The sequence below is a fragment of the Vanacampus margaritifer genome, chromosome 4, assembly GCF_051991255.1.
Source record: "Vanacampus margaritifer isolate UIUO_Vmar chromosome 4, RoL_Vmar_1.0, whole genome shotgun sequence".
Taxonomy (NCBI): domain Eukaryota; kingdom Metazoa; phylum Chordata; class Actinopteri; order Syngnathiformes; family Syngnathidae; genus Vanacampus; species Vanacampus margaritifer.
This window is the reverse complement of record NC_135435.1, coordinates 18714129-18733093: the sequence shown is the minus strand read 5'-3', so window position 1 is coordinate 18733093 and position 18965 is coordinate 18714129. Positions and strand designations below refer to the sequence as shown.

The window sequence follows — 18965 nt, the reverse complement described above, 5'->3', positions numbered from 1 at the left end:
AAACTCTGAAACAGTTTGAATCTCTCTCGTTGAATTTACCAGTGTTTAAAATACTGTATGTTGATATTTTAAGTTAAAGTTATCCATTGTATCCCTCTAACTATTATATGTTATGATTGACAGGTGTATGATGGTGAGAACAGTTCATCTCGTCTCCTTGGGAACTTCACCCGGGAGGTTATGATGGGCCATATTATCAATAGTACTTCCAATCACCTGTGGCTGGAGTTCAACAGTAACGCCTCTGGAACAACTCAGGGCTTTCACCTCACATACACAAGTGAGTTAAGCCACTTTGTACTGTATGTTCTGTATGTACTGTGCATACACACACACACACACACACACTTGTCTTTGTATCATCGTGGGGACATCTCATTGACATGATGCATTTCCTAGCCCCTAATCCTAACCCCAACCGTCAAAAATGATTGCCTACCCCTATTCCTTACCCTAACCTCAACCATAACCCAATTCAAACCTAAACTCTAAAACCAAGTCTTGACCCTCAAAATGTATGTCCCCACAATGGTAGTTAAACCTTGAAAAACATGCATGTATGGGCCCCACAATGTATAGCAAAAACGTCATGATACTAACGATAAAGAACATTTTGAAAAATAGTTTATCATTAGGACTCGATTTCTATTGCTTCACTACTATAACCTGGCACTGGAAAAAGTATTGTGTGTTACTAGTGGTGCAACGGATCACAAAAGTCACAGTTCAAATCGGATCACGAATTTGAGTCATGGATGGGATCGGTTTTCAGATCAGCAAGAAAAAAAAAAAAGATAGATCATGCTTTATTTTAATTTTTTTTTAATGCATTTTCCTCATTAAATAATAAATAAATAAAATCAAAATGTCTAATATAACCCTTTATGAATAAGGAACGCAACTTTAAGTGCAATATGAGGCAGAAAAACTCTTATTTTATGTGTAAAACAACAAAGTTTTAATGGCTTAAAGTTGTGTTCCTAAAATCTAAACGGCTATGTTTGACATGTTGAGTTGAATGTTTGGAAAGGGGGGGGCAAAAGTGTTTTATAAAATAAATGAAGTTCTATTTATCTTTTTTTTTTTATATAATAATGAAAAGACCTCAAAGCCTTTAAACATGGAGAGTGAACTACAAAGTAGCCTTGGTCCAGAATATTCAAAAAGAATTCAAGCCAAGTACCAGCTGTCAAACTCATTTAAAGCTACAGTACAAGCCAGGCACTCATAGGTAATGCTAACAGCTAGCTGCTAGCAACTTATGTCAGAGACTTCTGTCGTATCATACAATGACACGTAATTAATTAGCGGTTTCTTAGTGTCCTAAATTAGCGAATGAATATGAGCTCGGGATAGCGTTGTGATGATGTTGGTCACAACTACAATGTCGATCAAAACTATGATAAAGTCAAGGTAGCCATCCCGCTACGATGTGGGCCAACTTCAAAGTAAAAGTCTACTAAGACTATTTGCATTGCCGTCAATGTATTATTTGGTAAATAAAGTTTATTTTGAAGTTAGCCTCGGGCGGCGTGTTACTTTGAGTATGTTGCAGCTTTCTTGACATGTCTGAATGGTGTCCACTGTGAATGCGCACCGTTGTCTTCCAAACCCCCACCGCCACCAACCAATCCGCGGATCGTGGACAATCCGAACCGTGGATCCAAACCGACCGTGGATCAATGATGATCTGTTGCACCACTACCTGTTACCATAGAGTTCTTGCAGTCATGATCTCAAAAAGACACATGAATGTGTATAGTAACTTTAGTAAATGAGACCTAAAATTTTCAATTTCTCTCACTTCTAGGTTTTGACCTGGTACGATGTGAAGAACCTGGTGTCCCCAGCTATGGCTACAAGGTTCAGGACGATGGACATTTTGCCAGCACATTTGTCCTTTACTCCTGCAACCCTGGCTACAGTCTCCATGGAAGTAGTACACTGACGTGTATGAGTGGGGACAGACGTGTCTGGGACAAACCACTTCCATCCTGTATTGGTTCGTATGTCATTAAAGAATATCAATAGCCTAGATTAGCGCAACCACAGGTGGGAAATGTACAACTTTTTGCTGGTCTGTCATCGTCAGGCCGTCATTTTTTCAAGCCGAACCAAACTGTAATCGTCAGTCTGTCGACCTGTCATTTTACTTTAACCACTCTTCCGTCATCACTTTATCACCACTAATTTACGACCAATGGACAGAGATGCGTTAATCGATTTGTTAATCGTCAATAAAACGGGCATCCGTCAGTAGTCAGGTTTCCATCCACCCATTTTTATTTGAATTTTCAAAAAATGCAAAAATAAAACTGAATGGAAACACTCGAAATTTGAAAAAGGGCCCAAAATTCGCCCCAAAAAAATTTACGCTTGGAGGAGGTGGATTTTGGAACGTATTGAAAAAACAAAAATGCAAATGTTGGCTATGGGAAACGGGTTTTGCGAATAAACACCGACAAGACCGGATACACGTTGCACGTTTTGATATTAGGATATTACGTCACACGAACGTTTCTAGTCACAAAGCAATGGCGGACGATAAAGTAAGAAATCTTTTTGGAATTACTTAAAGAAGTGAATATTAATGCAATTTTAGATGGGAAAACAACAAAGAAACTTAACAGTTGATCAAGAATTACAAAACCAACTCAGACGACGTCATCGCACGACGCACTTGCTTCCTGTTCTTCTTCTTTTAAATTATTGGTGGGGATCACATGTCTATGGTGTATACCGCCACCTACAGCAGCGGAGTCCCCTCTCAATATTTTACAAAAGAAGAACAGATGGAAACGGGCATAAGTCACATGTCCATTTTGCGCATTTTCAGTAAATTTGTCCCAAAAAAATTTAAACAATTGGATGGAAACCTGACTAGTGACAGACTGAGAGGTCCGTCGATGCTTGACCTGTGTTAGTGATGATTACACTTACGGATGAAAAAAAAACACTTCTGTCAGTGCTTCGTCCGTTTTTTTTAATTCATCAGCAAAACGGGCGTCCATCAGCGACTGATTGACATACAGTCTGTCAGTACTGACAAAATGTCCAGCTCTGAGAACAATCCTCACCTTTTACTAAAAATCTATTTAAATAAGTGAAATTTTTGCTTATCAGTAAAACATTTTGAATTGTTAACCTTTAATTTCCCCTTTTAAGTCATTGATTAACTCAAAACAACAGCAAGTACAAGTAACTCAAGTAACAAGTAGCACACAATATCCCTACCATCAAATAAAGTGTCCTACTCAAAAGTTAAAGTGACATGTTTTGAGTTTGGAATTAGCTGTGGTGTTGCCCCTGTAAAGCAAAGTACCAGCCTTCAGCAGGTTTCATGCCCAAGGCAACCATGAGCCAAAAGGGACTTGGGGACCAAAGGGTACTAAAGCATCCAAGGACTGTCACTGTGAATTTGCATTTGTCCTGCTAGGGCCTGTACTTGTATGTGGAATGCTGCCCAGTGTGGCCAAGACTAAATATCAACCACTGACCCGTTTTTTCTCATCTGATATTGTTATCCTGATAAAGCCCTTTGCCCGCACATGCTTACTCTCCATGCCCGTGTGGACGACTGCCCTTTTTGTCATTTTCTTTTTTTCTGGATCTTACAGTATATCCAATACAACACCTTCCTACATGTTGAAGCTCTTACACGGACCTCCCTGACTGCTGGAGTGATGCCTCGCTTTCAGACACTACATTCACGCTTGGCATTCAAAAGCTTGGAACTTCCGCCTCACCAAGCCTGGCTTGCTCAGTCCCAGTTGTTGGAGGGAAACAGGGACACACTTCACACATTTTGTCCATCATTTCTGGCCAGATGTTTAGGCCTGAAGCGAAGCAAGCATTGGAACGCGGCGCGGAAGTAACCGAGTCGGACACCAGTGTGCCTCGTAGCTTTGACGAAGCCAAGACACATTTTTTTTCTTTATCCCTTGACACTGCAAAAATCTCTGTGTTCAACATGACCCCTGCGAACCGTGCACCCAGGGACCCGTCAACACATTACCAGTCGGGTAATCCTGAACATGAGACCCAAAAATGCTGGCATGGATACTTATTGATCTCCTAGAATTCAGATCTGAAATTGTACAAGATGTGCATCAACTACAGAGATACCTCATTGATGCTGGGATTATTCATATCGTTAAAAAGGTGCACAAATGTAAATCTTCAGTATTGCTTTGTAGTCATTTGTTGTCAAGAAGAACTCACAGCCAAAGATTCTATGAACTGGAACATTTGTTGTCTGCTAGAAGCCTAATTTACACACACACTCGCACGCACGCCCGCACACACACATACTCACCCACGTACAAAAAAAAAAAAAAAGAGAGAGAGAGAGAGCAATGATGATGACATGTCAAATCGGTAAAATTACCAAATGAACAATACTGAGCTCTCCAGGGGAAAAAAATAAAATAAATAATAATAATAATAAATAAATAAAAAGAAGCCTAATTTTCGATTAGGTCACTTCTTCCCCCAGGTTCGACATAATTTGGTTGGTATCTGGAAGGCCATCGATAAATATTCCCTCAAAATTCATAAAGTTCGCTTGTGAAATATTCCGTTTCGCTTGACTCGTATTTGTGGCTTTGCATATTCAACAAACCGAAAGCCTGCAAGCATTCCCACATTGTAGGAACTGTGTGGGCTCCTGGAACATTTTAATTTGGAATTCCCAAATGTTGAACCAAACATTGTCTCTCTCTAACCAGCGTCCACACTCGAGCTCTCAGAGGCAGGACGTGGCCTGATTTGGTTGCTAATGGCAACCGCAAAGAATAGAAGAATGTATGTGTATGCATACACTTGTGGGTGAAATGCATGTGTGTGTGTGTCGGTGCGAGTTGTCTCTGTGTTTCTTCACAGCCCAGCATTAATTTGCAGCTGCTTTGTTGCAGTCTTATTTCAGGTAAGCCAGCAGCCAGGAGAATACTTGCTGGCAGGCCCCTGGGCTAAATACCTTTGCATCTGCCTCCTTTGTTGCTCTTTTGGGCCATTTATCACTTTGCCTTTACGGTTGTCTCACTCGCTGTCTGTCTGGCTCAATAAAATGTTTGCTTTTACTAGCATGTAGATCAGGTGGTTTTTGCTGAGACGCATCTTTTCCAAATTGCGTCAAAGAGGAGTTGTCTTCACCGTTCTCGTTCTGGGAAACTGTCATCTACTGGATATGTATGCTGAAGCAATAGGTTGCTTTACTGAAAGCATAATGGTTTCTCTAAACAAAACAAAACAAAAACACGACTCAGATTTAAAGCTCAGACACATTAGATTTGTTCTAACCCTAATCCGCTGTTTTCTAATCACCTGAGTTCTGCTGCAAAGGCTCCTCTGACTAGACTACCGGTGAGTGCAATTTCTGGAGAAATTGCGTGGGAATGCTGAAAGCGTACTTAACATAATGGCAATGGATATGTTTGCAATGTACAGTCGGAGGTGGGATTTGAACCCGAGGTCTTCTGGTTACTGGACAATGCACTTTACCAACTGCGCCAGTGAGCAGTATCAGAGAGCTGGTAATGATGATCAGTTATATGTATAGAAGTGGGCGTGGCAAGTGGTACATAGAAAAAGTTAAATGTCAGTCCCGTTGAAAATGTATAATATTTATCGTTAAATTGTGTGAATGCTGTAAGCATTGTGGAATCAGATGATATATACCCAGGGCGGCGTGATTTTTTTTTTAAGCAAGTTGATATTTGAACGCTGTAAATCAGAAAAAGTATGTGGAGAATAAAAATCACAATAACATTCCATTCTGTACTTTTCTTGCTACTCCCTTGGACAACTTTGTAAAATGGGGGGAAAAAAATCCTGTTATCTCTCCTGTATTGAGCGTTAATTTATTCTTGGACTCTTAGCACTCTTGGGAGATCCTTAGAAGAAAAACACATACTCCAGCGAGTCATTCACCAACCTTGAAAGTGTAAAGCAGGAGCTTTGGCAATTGAAGGTTGATTTTACAAGTCAAGCCTGCCCATACTATTTATTTATTTCAACCTTCATGTCTCTTAGTAATTTACAGACAAATAAAGAAGAAGCTTCTTATCGAGCTGAGCAGCTTAATTTGGCTTTAGACAGAAGACTCGAGTACTACATTTATTGATACTAGTAATCGGGTGGAAACAATAATGAGAATCTGTTAAAAGTCTGACGATTTACAGGCTTATTGTCATTACTTGTTAATCGTATAAGAGGTAAGGTTTCTTCACAACATTTCAAACATCTTCTTGATGGATTAGAATGAGATTTAATGCAAAGAAGGTTGTAAATCAGCAACTAACATCTGCTAAATTTGCTTTCAGTAATCCAATACAACAGTTTGCGATTCCTTTCCTGATGGTTATAAGCAATATTTGCTTCTATAAAACAAATGGAGGCAAAAGATCGTATGATCAGTAAATCACACAGTAGGTAGTAAAAACTGTGTTTGACAGTGTCACTTTGTTGTGTCCTTGCAGCGGAGTGTGGAGGTCACATAACTGGAGCGGTGTCTGGACGAATTCTGTCTCCGGGATACCCTGCCCCGTATGACAACAATCTCCACTGTACCTGGGCTATCGAGGCAGATACTGGCAAGACTATCAGGTAACTAACATGAAGTTGGGTCGTCCTAAGAGTCCCCCCCCCCCCCCCCCCCAAAAAAAAAGGAGTCATCAAAATTTGAGAATAAATTAGTCACTGTTAATACTAAATGCATTACAAAACTTTCAGTGTATATTCTTCTACTCGGATTCTTCTTCTCTTAACATTGCTTAATTAAGTTGGTCCTTTCTTTTGGAATAAAAACAACACAAAAAGCCAGAGATGAAAAAAAACGTTGATTATTTTTTTTTTTTTTGATGATGATATTTATTTCCTCCGCAGTCTCCACTTCATCGTCTTTGACACTGAGATCGGCCATGACATCCTGAGGGTTTGGGACGGGCCGTCTGGGCCATCGGATGGAGGCATCCTTTTGAAAGAATGGTCCGGTCCGGCCTTACCTGAGGATATCCATTCAACTTTTAACATACTTACGCTTCAGTTTGATGCTGACTACTTTATCAGCAAGCAAGGATTTTCCATCCAGTTTTCCAGTAAGTGTGCTCATCTGCTTTTCTTTAACCCTGGAGAACCCACGGGGTCAAATTCGGCCCCTATAAATTCTGCTACTCAAATAACAAAGACTTTTTTTTTTTTACAAATTTAACTTCAAAAGTCCAGAGTGCCACTTCTGACCCCTGCATGGGGCCATCTAGTGGATGAATATTGCACTTACATGAGCCAGAGTGGTGGTGACAAGATGGCTAAAATGCAACAAATAAAACAAAACAATTATATTGTTCAATGTAGCTGTGTATTTGATTGATTATTTTCTTAAATTCTAAATAGTTTACTGACAGTTTTTGTTAATCTGATTTTTCGAAATGATACCCCTAAATCCCAAAGGGTCAAATTTCGCCCTAATCCTAAATTAGGGAATAAATTGAAAAAAACATTGAAAAAACATATATTTTGGTGTTCAGTGAATTTATAGCAGTCATTTAATGTATAATTCATAATTTTCCAAAGAAGAAAAGGGTTATTGGGTTCTCCATGGTTAATGTTAAATACCTATGTCAATGATTGACAAATGTAATCCTTAACAAAACTGCTCAATAATAAACAATATATGTTAAAGTGACAAAAAGTTAATTGTTCAATTAGCAATTAAGTTATATAAACAAGACCTATGGTTATCATTACACACATTGCTTCATAGTGAAATGAATGAATGAATATTTAATAGCACCATTTGACACAAGTACATATAAGAGTTAAAATATACAGCCCAAAATTATTTGTGCCATGGCCAAAGTTTGAGTAAAAGTCAATTTGCAATTCCTGACTTGATATCTTATGCAACAAAGAGCGGCAAATGGGCAACTTACTGTGTTGCTCCAATGAGCGATGTTTACCTTTTTTTAAGCATTATATCACTGCCAATGTTCTTTTAAACCAACGACAATGTATTCCTTGTCTTCTTGGAAAAAGTCGAACCTAGGCAGTAACTTGCCCTTTCAGTGCAGGGATGGCCTTTGCTGTTATGAGCCACTCAACCCAAAAATATCTCTGCCCCGTCCTTTTTAGAATCGTCACCCATGTCTCTGAAATCCACTGTGGCGGCAAAAATCAATCACAAGCACAGTGAATAAGAAAATAGATGTGCCATCGAGACCATTCTACTTTGACTCGCATACACACGCATGCACACACAAACACACAAAGCTGTTTTGCGTTCCCGGAAACTAAGCATAATACCTCGGTGTTCACATCAATGACAACACACTCGGGTGGAACACTGCGGTGAAGGTTATGTGTTCAAATGAAATATTCAAAGTTGGTCTCATCCTTCCCAGTCCCAACGTGTTTGTTTCGTTACCCTCTTGTCGAGCCAAGACCCTAATAAACCCTTATGTCAGTCCCGTGTGAGGGTGAGAAGGACACAACTGTTCCCCCCGTGGCGTTTGCTAATCCGTGCGAAGAAACACATCAAATGCTGTCCTTCAACATTCAAGGCCTCACACGCGACACACTGCGCGCCCACCTGATTTGTGCAGTGCGCAACCCCAGCAGAATAGTGACAATGCGAGGTAATACCTCTTTTCTGTGAGATTTAAGCCTTAAACCGTCATGTGAACTCTAGACCTAATGGAGTTAGTTAGAACCGGATTTCTACGTGCGGTTGAGGGATTTTCTGCCTGCTTTCTTTGTTCCTGAAGGACAAACCAAAGACATAGTGCACTTAAGACTGATATGAGCATGAATAAAAGGGTGAGGAAGTAGCTGTGGCAAACGGTTTTAATAGATGATGGATCCATATTGTCACCGACCAACATCGTCCGCCCTGCCATTAGCCTAGGCCAATCCACAGGGGTCACCATGCTGACAGGCAGTCAAAGTGTCCACAGTCTCTTCTGGCATCTGTAGCCTGACTCAATTAATTTTTTATTTTTTATTTTTTATTTTTTATTTTTTATTTTTTATTTTTTATATTTTATTTTTTATTTTTTATTTTTTATTTTTTATTTTTTATTTTTTATTTTGTTTATTTTTTTATTTTTATTTATTTTTTTGTTTATTTTATTTTTTTTATTTTGTTTATTTTTTATTTTTATTTTGTTTATTTTGTTTATTTTTTATTTATTTATTTATTTATTTTTTAACTGTCCCATCGCAGTGACCTGTGGCTAGCTTGGATATGTGAAGAAGCAAATGGCTGCTTTGGCACTGCTGGAGAAGGATGCTGCTGCAAGGCTCAGTCAATAAGCTGCAGTGCTCCCAGCAGTGCAGTGTCTGGAAATGATGTAAAGTATAGTAAAGCAATTAGGTGGACCTGTTCCTCTTCTGCACAGAGGTCAACACCAAAAAATTAAAAAAATAAATAAATAAATAAAAATAAATAAATAAAATATATATATATATATATATATATACTGTATGTCTTTTATTTTTGTGTATAAGGGCTGATCCAGAGTGCAGTAGCAATGTTTACACAAAACAGTACATTAAAATGCATTTTAATTCATTATGTCATTTCTAATTACTAATATTTATATGCGGCACCGTGTGCCTCTAGCTTTCTCTCAGGCACATTTGATTTTTAAATCCTCCTCATTTTCAATATAAATATTGACTCGAACATGCTAATCAAAGCCTGGTTATTTGTTCCATTAGTATGTTAATTTGTTTTATTCCCCAATGTTCATTTACCGTTAGGTAGAGGTGATATTTAAAACCATAGTGAATAATGCTGGTTTGCATAATGAAATCGTCTCTGTTTTGTTGTCAGTTGTGGAATCTTTATGGAAATATTGTTTTTTATTTATTTTAAGTGGGCCCATTGTATTTTGTAATGGGGATTATTACCATGAACAATAAAATAAGCTTGTGTGTTATCCACAAAACACACAATTATTTTCAAACACATGTTCAAGTCAAACTATTCCAGTCCATGCATTTCCTGGTCGCTTTATTGCCAATTCACCCACTGGTGAATAAATATTAAAAACTCTTACAAAGCAGTATTCTTTTAAAAATTAGATATTACTATTAAAATAATAATAAATAATTTGTATTCATTTAAACATTAAAAAAAAAAAAACGTACAAATCCCACAACAATCGTGTTGCTTATGTCAATTTATTGTACACATTTTTTTTTAAAGACTATAATTCCAGACATAATTTATGGGCTTCATTTTAAATCGAGGAACACTACAGTTGTAAATGACCTACCAGCATTATCAGCAACATATTAAGTTCAGCAAACCATATGATGAAAACAATGCATTATACCTATAGACAAGTCATTTTATTTATATGATTAACTTAGCAGAAGAATATTAGTTATCTCAATTCACTTCATATATTGGGCAGGTCTAGAGCAGCTCCACCCGCAACAAATACAATCAAACAAAAATACAGCTAAACATAAAGGTAAATGTGTTGTATAAAGATGAAATGAAATAGCTCAAATGCCTCTTATCAACAGCCAACCCACAGCTGGAAACCATTTTTTTCCCCCATATTGATGGATCTCTTCATTTAACCTATGTCTGGTGACTGCAGAAAATATTGCTTGTTCTGCAGAACAATCAAAAGTCAAGAAAGAAAAAAGCACACAAAAAAAAAAAGATGACACTGTGATACAGGGTGCCAACATTCTGGATTGTTGACAACACTGCTAGATTGTTATGTCGAAATTTAGATGACACATTCTGACAAAAAAAACAAGAAAAAAAACTGGCATAATCGCTTGTCACAGTTTGGAATTGCTTTGCCGTTTACTGCACATTCTAAACAGGGTTATATTGTGGCTTGACACAAAACACTGACATGGCAGATGATATAGTCCGTACACAATATGCAGCATTTTTGTCTGTATTTTCAATACGCTGACAGTTCGGCCTTTTTGGACTCGCCACATAATGGACTATTGTGTGTCTCTAAATTGTGTTCTTTGTTTTCAGACATAATATTGTTGTGTTTGATTTGTCTCACTTCGTCAAGCCACAACAGCGACGACCTGTAATGACCCTGGCATCCCAGTAAATGGCTCTCGATACGGGGACAGCAAGGAGCCCGGTGACAGTGTGACGTTCCAGTGTGACCCTGGCTATCAAATCCAAGGCTCTGATACCATCACATGTGTCCGCATGGATAACAGATTCTACTGGCAGCCTGACCCTCCGACATGTATTGGTAGGTGTACATTACTTTGGTGTAATCACTGCACAATAATGTGTGGCAGCAAAACTTCTTCAGCTTAACCGGGACAAAATGGAAAGTTTGGTTGATGATTCTGAAGCCCAGAGAGAGAGAAAGGTTGAGCAAATCTACAATCCCTGTGCCTATGTGTTATACATGTTGTTTGTCACTATTCCTTTCATTCATTTAACAGACAGTATAATAATTTCAATTCATTTTACTACTATTCATTAGCAACCCATTTGTTTCTTTTATCCTCTTTCTAAGCTCCAGTGTTTAAAAAAAGTAAAAAATTAACATTCAGAAGAGTTTTTACTTGATTCAAGAATCCTAAGATATATCTAATTTCCTCTATGTAGAATGTAATGCACAATCATTTGCTCACACAAAATGAGCTAAAAATGTAGTTGAAGAGAAAAGTTTGGAGGGAAATGTTGTGTTGCTTTTTTTTGGGGGGAACTTTCAGTCTGCTGTTTATGTGATCAGCTTCTTGCTGTTGCACCAGATGGTCTTCTAAATCACAGGCTACACTTAAATGTGTCATATTATTGCCTTAAATTATATCCTAATGGGCTGATAATGATACAAATTATACTGTGTTATGTAACAAGCCCTTGAGAATAGATATAAAAAAAATATGTGCAAATAAACACGCCATTTAAAGCATTATACAGTATTGAGTTAAAAAAAAAATAGAGAGTTGTGTGTTCTTGTGCATGTAAATGTTAAAAGCAAAAATGCAAAATTTAAAAAACAGCACATGATGCTATAACTATACAACGGAACATCCAAAGTCTATCAATATCATGATGCAGGTCGACGTTAATCAGCTATAATAATAATAATAATAATAAAGAAAAAAACTGTTTAGGTGAGTGATTTCGTAGTCAAAGCACTAAACTTTTACTTAGCATAGGGAAGGCGAGTATTTTAAATAACACTTTTAACTCTTAACTCAAATATAAACAACCAGAAGATACCCACTGTAATATTAGTCATTTAAAGCAAAAAAAAAAAAAAACCTCTTACCAGAATGGCCAAGTATGTAAAAACACACCCGGATTTTGTGTTCACAGTCACAACCTGTCCCAGTAACACGAAAAATAACAATGAACAACAGAGGTTCAACCTAGTGATTCATTTCTTAGTGCTCCCAGTTTTTTGAAACATGAGGAAGGAGAGGGTGAAAAAATGTAATCTCAAAAAAAGACAGTAGGAAGTTGAAAAATTAACAAAAATAAAATAATAATGTTAGATGCTTTGTTTTTTGACAACCCATGTTAAGATTTGTTCTTTTGGAATAAATGTTCCAAATAGCCAAAGCAAAAAACAAACAGGTTGTGTGAGGTGCACAGTTTGCTACCCAAAAATGTAAAAAATATTGAAAACATACTTTCACTCTCATTTGCTTGAGTTAGGGCATATCAAGTAATACCAAACTATTTTCAACTAATTACGGTGCAATATTTCTGTACCGAATCACTTGACATCTGGCTCCACAGTGACAAAATATGCCCTTGCTTTTGCTGTCTGAGGGCGGATTTCAGTCAGGAGGTGCGACACTCACTAGAAATAACTCATCGGTAGCCCCTCACACAACCCTGCAGATTTGTTACAGATGCTCTCTTTTATAGATCTCATCCAGTTTTATGCTCAAGTGTCCAAGGTGATGTTTGTTTACTGAAATACGGGCTGTTGAAGCTGAGGCTGTGGGAAGATACATTTTTCATTTTCTCACACAATTAGTTTGTGTGCTGCCTCTGCTCCACATTGAGTCATTTTTCACCAACCATGTGTCCTGGCACTTTGATCACAGTTTTAAATAAATTGTTTCCCTTATTAAAAAGAATGTCAAACACAAATATTTGACTTTTACATCACTGTGTCTGAATGCAAATCAGTGTAAATCTCTGGATTAGCAATCTTCTTTTCTAACCCTTCCGGACACAGACTGACTAAATTGTTAGCATTCATGTCAGCTTGAAGGCCACACCACCATGAATGTTCAGTCATCGTCTGAGTCAGACGGAATCCTGAGTTGGCTTGTAGTTTGAGTAATTATTGGATAGCATAGTGCTTCTAAGACGGATGAATACTTCAGCAGAAATGAAGCAGCTTTGCAACCTCCCTCATAGACAAGCCAGAAGCCGCACAAGCTCTGTGACTCAAACAAACAATACTGTAGATTGTCATAAGTTTAAAGCCCGTGTCCCACTGAGGCATGGATGTTTGCGACGCTAGCAAATGTTGATTTCATGTCAGGGTTCAATCAAGGTCACAGCGTTTCCTAAACATTCTCTAAACAGTCTTAATGGTTTCCTTAACAGTTTTGATGGTCTTTCTTGTCATAACAATAAAAACCATTAAGATCATTTTGAGAATGTTTAGGAAACGCTGCGACCTTGAATGAACCCTGAGATAAAAATCAAACATTAACATCTTTCAAACGTCTTGATGGTTCTCTAAACACTATTAATGGTCTTTGTTGTTATGACAAGAAAAAACATTAAAACTGTTTAGGAAACCATTAGGACTGTTTTGAGAATGTTTAGGAAACGCTGCAACCTTGAATGAACCCTGACATGAAATTAAACGCTATGAACTAATTTGCTCCCAAAAATGTATACAAACATTCTATTTTAAATATTGTCATGGTCCCAAAAACATATTTAGATGTTTTTTTTTCTTCTTTTCTGTAAACTAGAGCATACAGAAGGCTATGATGCAGCTTCTGACCCGAAGAGGACTTTTAAAGCAATGGTAGTTATTACAACAACAACAAAAGGCCAGCAGGTGGCAGCAGAGTGTAAGAGCTCAACCAGGGCCATGTTGTAAAAAGCTCTTTTCTCCAGTGTTTTAAACAGATTTGTGAATAATGATCAAACTTAGCTATATTCTATTGCTAATTGCTGCAGAACGGAGAAATATATAAATATGCTTTTTTCCTTATGAAAGAAGAGACTCTAATCTCTCCTTTGGTAGGTTTACAGCAATAGAACACAAAATCCTTGGGGCTTTGCAAAATCAGTCAAAATCCAGTAAAGTGGCTGGGAGCAAAGGGGGTTGCTTCAGTGAAAATGGCTAGGAGTGAATGAGTTAATGGTCTTTTTATGACCAGAAAAAACATTAAAACTGTTTAGGAAACCATTAATACTGTTTAGAGAATGTTTAGGAAATGCTACGACCTTGAGCAAACCTTGAAATGAAGGTAACAATATGTAACACCCCACTTAAAACTCTGGGCAAACTTGTGAAGGTATGGTAGATGACTGTGAGGTCAGAGCTGCAAATGCAACTATTGTCAAAAAAAAAAAAAGTTGCAGACCTGCTCACTATCTGGCCATAGCGCAGCTGTTTCTTCTTTCCACCGTAACTACCACCAGAGTGACCTGCTACCAAGTGCCTGGTCACTTCCCCAACCAACTCCCATTACATTCACTATCCGCTTTTGCTGTTGATTTTACACCATCCAACTCTCAGAGAAGCTGTCCTTTATTTTGTCTCCTCAGTTACCCTTGGCAGCCTTAATTTCACTTGTGCATCCCTCTCTCTAACACCAACTGCCTTCATGTATTCCCTCACTACATCGCCAGAGTCAACCTCCTCTTAGTCTTCCTCTCTGTTGTCAATTTATAATTCTGTCCAACCTGGTCACTCCTGTCTCACTTTCTTCATTCAAGTATTATTTCCGTCGATTTGGCACACTGCTCGCACCAGCCAACACATTTCCATCTCTATCCTTAATCACCCTAACCTGCTGCACATCCGTCCCACCGCCATAACTCTGTCCAGCCAACTTGTCAAGGTCTTTACATGTCCAACCTCACATGCATGTCACATATATCATATAATATGCATCTTGTTTGGACTTTGGTATAACAACTGTTGGAATGACACTCTTTGTCTTCCGCGTGTTCGTTGTTGTTCGGGTAGAGAGATTGTTGATTTTCTGAATACAGACTGGAGATCGGTGAACAGGTGCTTCGAAGGATTTATTTTACAGAATATTCTGGACACAGCAAGTTTGCAGACAAATGGCTGCAGTTCCTCTCGCTCGTATGTCTATTACAGGCACTTACAACCTTTTTATACTATTTTGAAGGGCGGTTCCAAACACATCCACAGATAAAAGTTCTACTGAGGAAATAAATAAATTAAAACAGTTATAACTAAATCTGGGCAGAAGACCCTCTTCATACCAAATACAGAAAACTTGGGAATTTAAATGACAACATTGAGGTGTTCTGTAAATGACTGCATGCAGGAAATATGCATTTTGTTTTGATGAGTTACACAGATCTCCTGATTTATTGTGGATAGCTGGTCTGCAATCTCACAACTGCGCAATGGAAACGCTGCTTTTGTTCCCAGTGCTGCCGCTGACTCTCCTCAGCTTTCTTGCGGCATAAATCCCCTTCTGTGTTCTCTCTTTGTTTTTGAATATTATGCATCTCCCGGGAGTAGAATTATAGAGGTTATTTAGAGAAGTGTATGTCTTTGTGTGAGTAATCTACTCGACAGTTAAGGCCTTTGTTTACCTTTAGCTCACCGTTGCTAATGTGTTCACACCCACCTGCCTCCCTGAGTCTTCCTTAATGTCAGTGCAGCGTTGCCTGAGTTGATCACTGGTGCTAGATATTTCTCCTACTCTGTTGTTGTGGAATAACAGGACCACCAGGGGTGATTTTACTGCTTACTACCCCCAGCCTCACTCTGTTTCCAAATTTCACAGTCGGATCACTCTCTCTCTCTCTCTCGCCTTTACTCTCTAGAAATTTGCAAAGGCAATATTAGTGGTCCGCTAGGTGTTATTCTCTCTCATCTTCAACCTTTGCCACACCTCTCATCAGTAGCTGACCCCCTTCTTTTCTGCCTACAATTGAGTGGCTGTGGGTGTCATGGATGCTCAGTCTGAAGACTTAATGATGTGTGATCATCATCTCGCTATTTTTGGGTTTTCTCCCCAGCAACCTGTGGTGGTAACGTCAGTGGTCCTTCTGGAGTGATCCTGTCTCCTAACTACCCCCAGCCTTACCCTCCGGGCAAAGAGTGTGACTGGCGAATCCGAGTCAACCCAGACTTTGTCATTGCTCTCATCTTCAAAAGGTAGGGCCCTAAAATATGCGTGACCGTGGCGGCTTTTAATAAAAGTGTAACTGTCATAAAATGCATTCTCAGCTCTCGGCCTGCAAGTGGAATTCTGTGTCTGCAGAAACACCTCCACTGGTTATTTCTAACATGTGATTTAAGTTATGAAAAATTTAGATCTAAATAGCATCGCCCATCCTTTTAGCTCACTTTTCAGTTTCCTTCAGGCACGGATCTTTTTAGTGACTTATTTAGCTGCAGCATCATAATAATAGGGTGTGATCAACCAATGTTTGTTAAAAATAAGCAGTCATGCTAAAAGATTTAATGAGCCCGCTAAATATGAACAACTCAATATGAAGTGCTTAAAATGAGCACAAAATGATTTTTAACCCCTTTAAACCCTTAGATGATTGCAGTGGACATTGACATATTTGCGTGTCCAAACCAATAAAAACACATAATTCGGATGTTGTCAACGCTTCTGGTTCATGATTGGATGCTAACTAACCAATCATCGCAAGTTGATGTGCATGATGTTCATGTTAAAAATGTGACATGTAAGTTTACAAAATGTTACAGCCATACTATCTTGGCGTCCACTATAATAAATAAAAACATGAGATAACACCAAAAAGGCAAAAGAGTTCAAATCAGTAAAAAAACAAAAAAAACAACAGTTATTTCTGGACTATAAGCCACTACTTTTTTCACTTGCATTCGACCCTGTGGCTAATGCAAAGGTGCGGCTTATCCATCAGATCACAAAGGGGCACTCTATAAAGGAAACGCAAGAGCATCAGGCAGAGTAAAACAAACCAAGTAAGCCCAAATACAGTAGGAGAGACAGAACTAGAGCGAGACAATTTGCGCCCTCATTATGGAAAATAACCCGTTGCGGTAACATTAAAACACCTGCGGCTTACAGTCGGGTGCGGCTTATATGTGTAACTAGCTCAAGTATTCCCCAAATTTAGCTAGCGCGGCTTATAGTCAGGTGCGCCTTATAGTCCAGAAATTACTGTAAATAAAAATAAATGCCCAGCAGAAAAAGTGCAGGTCTGAATCTAATCCATTTTTCAAATATTTTGACTCAATATATTTTTTTTTCTCGTTTTTGCCCACTATGTATACTTGCTTTTACATTTACAGAGCATTACAAAAATTGTGCTTATTCAGCCAAAATGCAAATAAACAACTGCGAGTAAGCCAAAACCTTAGGCAGCTATAACACAGACGTTTTATGCTTTTTAGTTGTCCTGGGTTGACCAAGTCTGAGGGTGGTTTTATTTACACTAGCTACCATTTTCCTTATTTAAGAGATAGATGCATCTCTAATGTACCATATTTAACATCATACGGTGTATGATGGTCTAAGCTTCCATGGTAGTTTTGATCAAATCCGTTTTTTTCTTTCTTTATCCATTTACTACTTACTTATTGTGTGACGACCGTGGCTCAGGGTGCAGAGACGGTCGTTCAGTAATCCAGAAGGTCGGCTGTTCGATCCCCGCTCTCCCCAAGTCATGTGTCGTTGTGTCCTTGGGCAAGGCACTTCACACACATTGCCTCCAGTGCTACTCACAATGGTGTGTGGAAGATGCAAATGTTTGGTGGTGGTCGGAGGGGCCGTAGGCGCACGCTGGCAGCCACGCTTCCGTCAGCCTGCCCCAGGGCAGCTGTGGCTACTTAAGTAGCCAACCGCCATCACAGTGTGAATGTGTGAGTGCATGAATAATGTATCCATTCCATTGTAAAGTGTCTCTGAGTGTCTAGAAAAGCGCTAAATAGATCTGATGCATTATTACTACAGCCGGGTTATTTGGTTGTGTATTTGTCGTCAGTAACACATTCCGATGACACCACATTGGCTTGTATGCAGCTGTGGTTGTTGTTGTTTTTAAAATTGAGTTGAGTAATCTGTTAAATTACATTGCAGTCTCATTTGTAGATCTCTGATTCATATCAGATTTATATTAAGTCCCCCTTTTTTTTCTCTTTACGCTCCCATGACACATTTTTGAACTGGGACAAGGCTCGATTAAAAAAAACAAAAATGATTGTGCTACAGATTCTAGCCACACTTTTGGTTAAGGTGTAAGATTTAAGAAAATTTTACAATTTACTGTGTTGTGCCCCATACATGCCTAACATTATGAAGAGATTCTTTCTATAGACACAAGCATTAATGGAGTATTTTGTTCACATTCCAGAGAGACTACAATCTCAACAATCTATCTAAAGGAAACATCATTCCTATTGTCCTCAGATGACTTTTGCTGTGTAAATGAAATACATCATTCTCAGATGTTACCAGACTCGATGAAAATGACATTGACTGTTGTTTTTCGGCGCTGAAAGCAAAAGTATTTGTACCGTGCAACAGAATGAACACAAAGGTTTCTCCTGTCCTCCTGATGCCAGCACTTGTTTTGGATGAAAGAGAATAATTGCATGAAATTGTGTTGTCCAAAGAGCTGTCTGAGCCCTGGCAGAACATGTTTTCATTAACTAATAAATTCACATATACAGTACATATTTATAACTTTAATTAGGACAACATCATGTTTGAACCTCCGTCCGTCCGTCCATCTTCTTCCGCTTATCCGGGGTCGGGTCGCGGGGGCAGCA

At 38.6% G+C, this 18965-nt stretch overlaps 1 protein-coding gene across 1 annotated transcript in view; it reads left to right on the top strand.

The window, feature by feature from the left end:
- LOC144050301 (CUB and sushi domain-containing protein 1-like) overlaps positions 1–18965 on the top strand; it is a 414568-nt gene that overhangs the window by 301175 nt on the left and 94428 nt on the right. The window contains exons 26-31 of the mRNA XM_077563425.1: positions 124–280; positions 1811–2002; positions 6477–6603; positions 6883–7094; positions 11049–11240; positions 16214–16352. Of these exons, the coding sequence (XP_077419551.1) occupies positions 124–280; positions 1811–2002; positions 6477–6603; positions 6883–7094; positions 11049–11240; positions 16214–16352 (1019 nt within the window). The remainder of the gene's footprint in view (positions 1–123; positions 281–1810; positions 2003–6476; positions 6604–6882; positions 7095–11048; positions 11241–16213; positions 16353–18965) is intronic.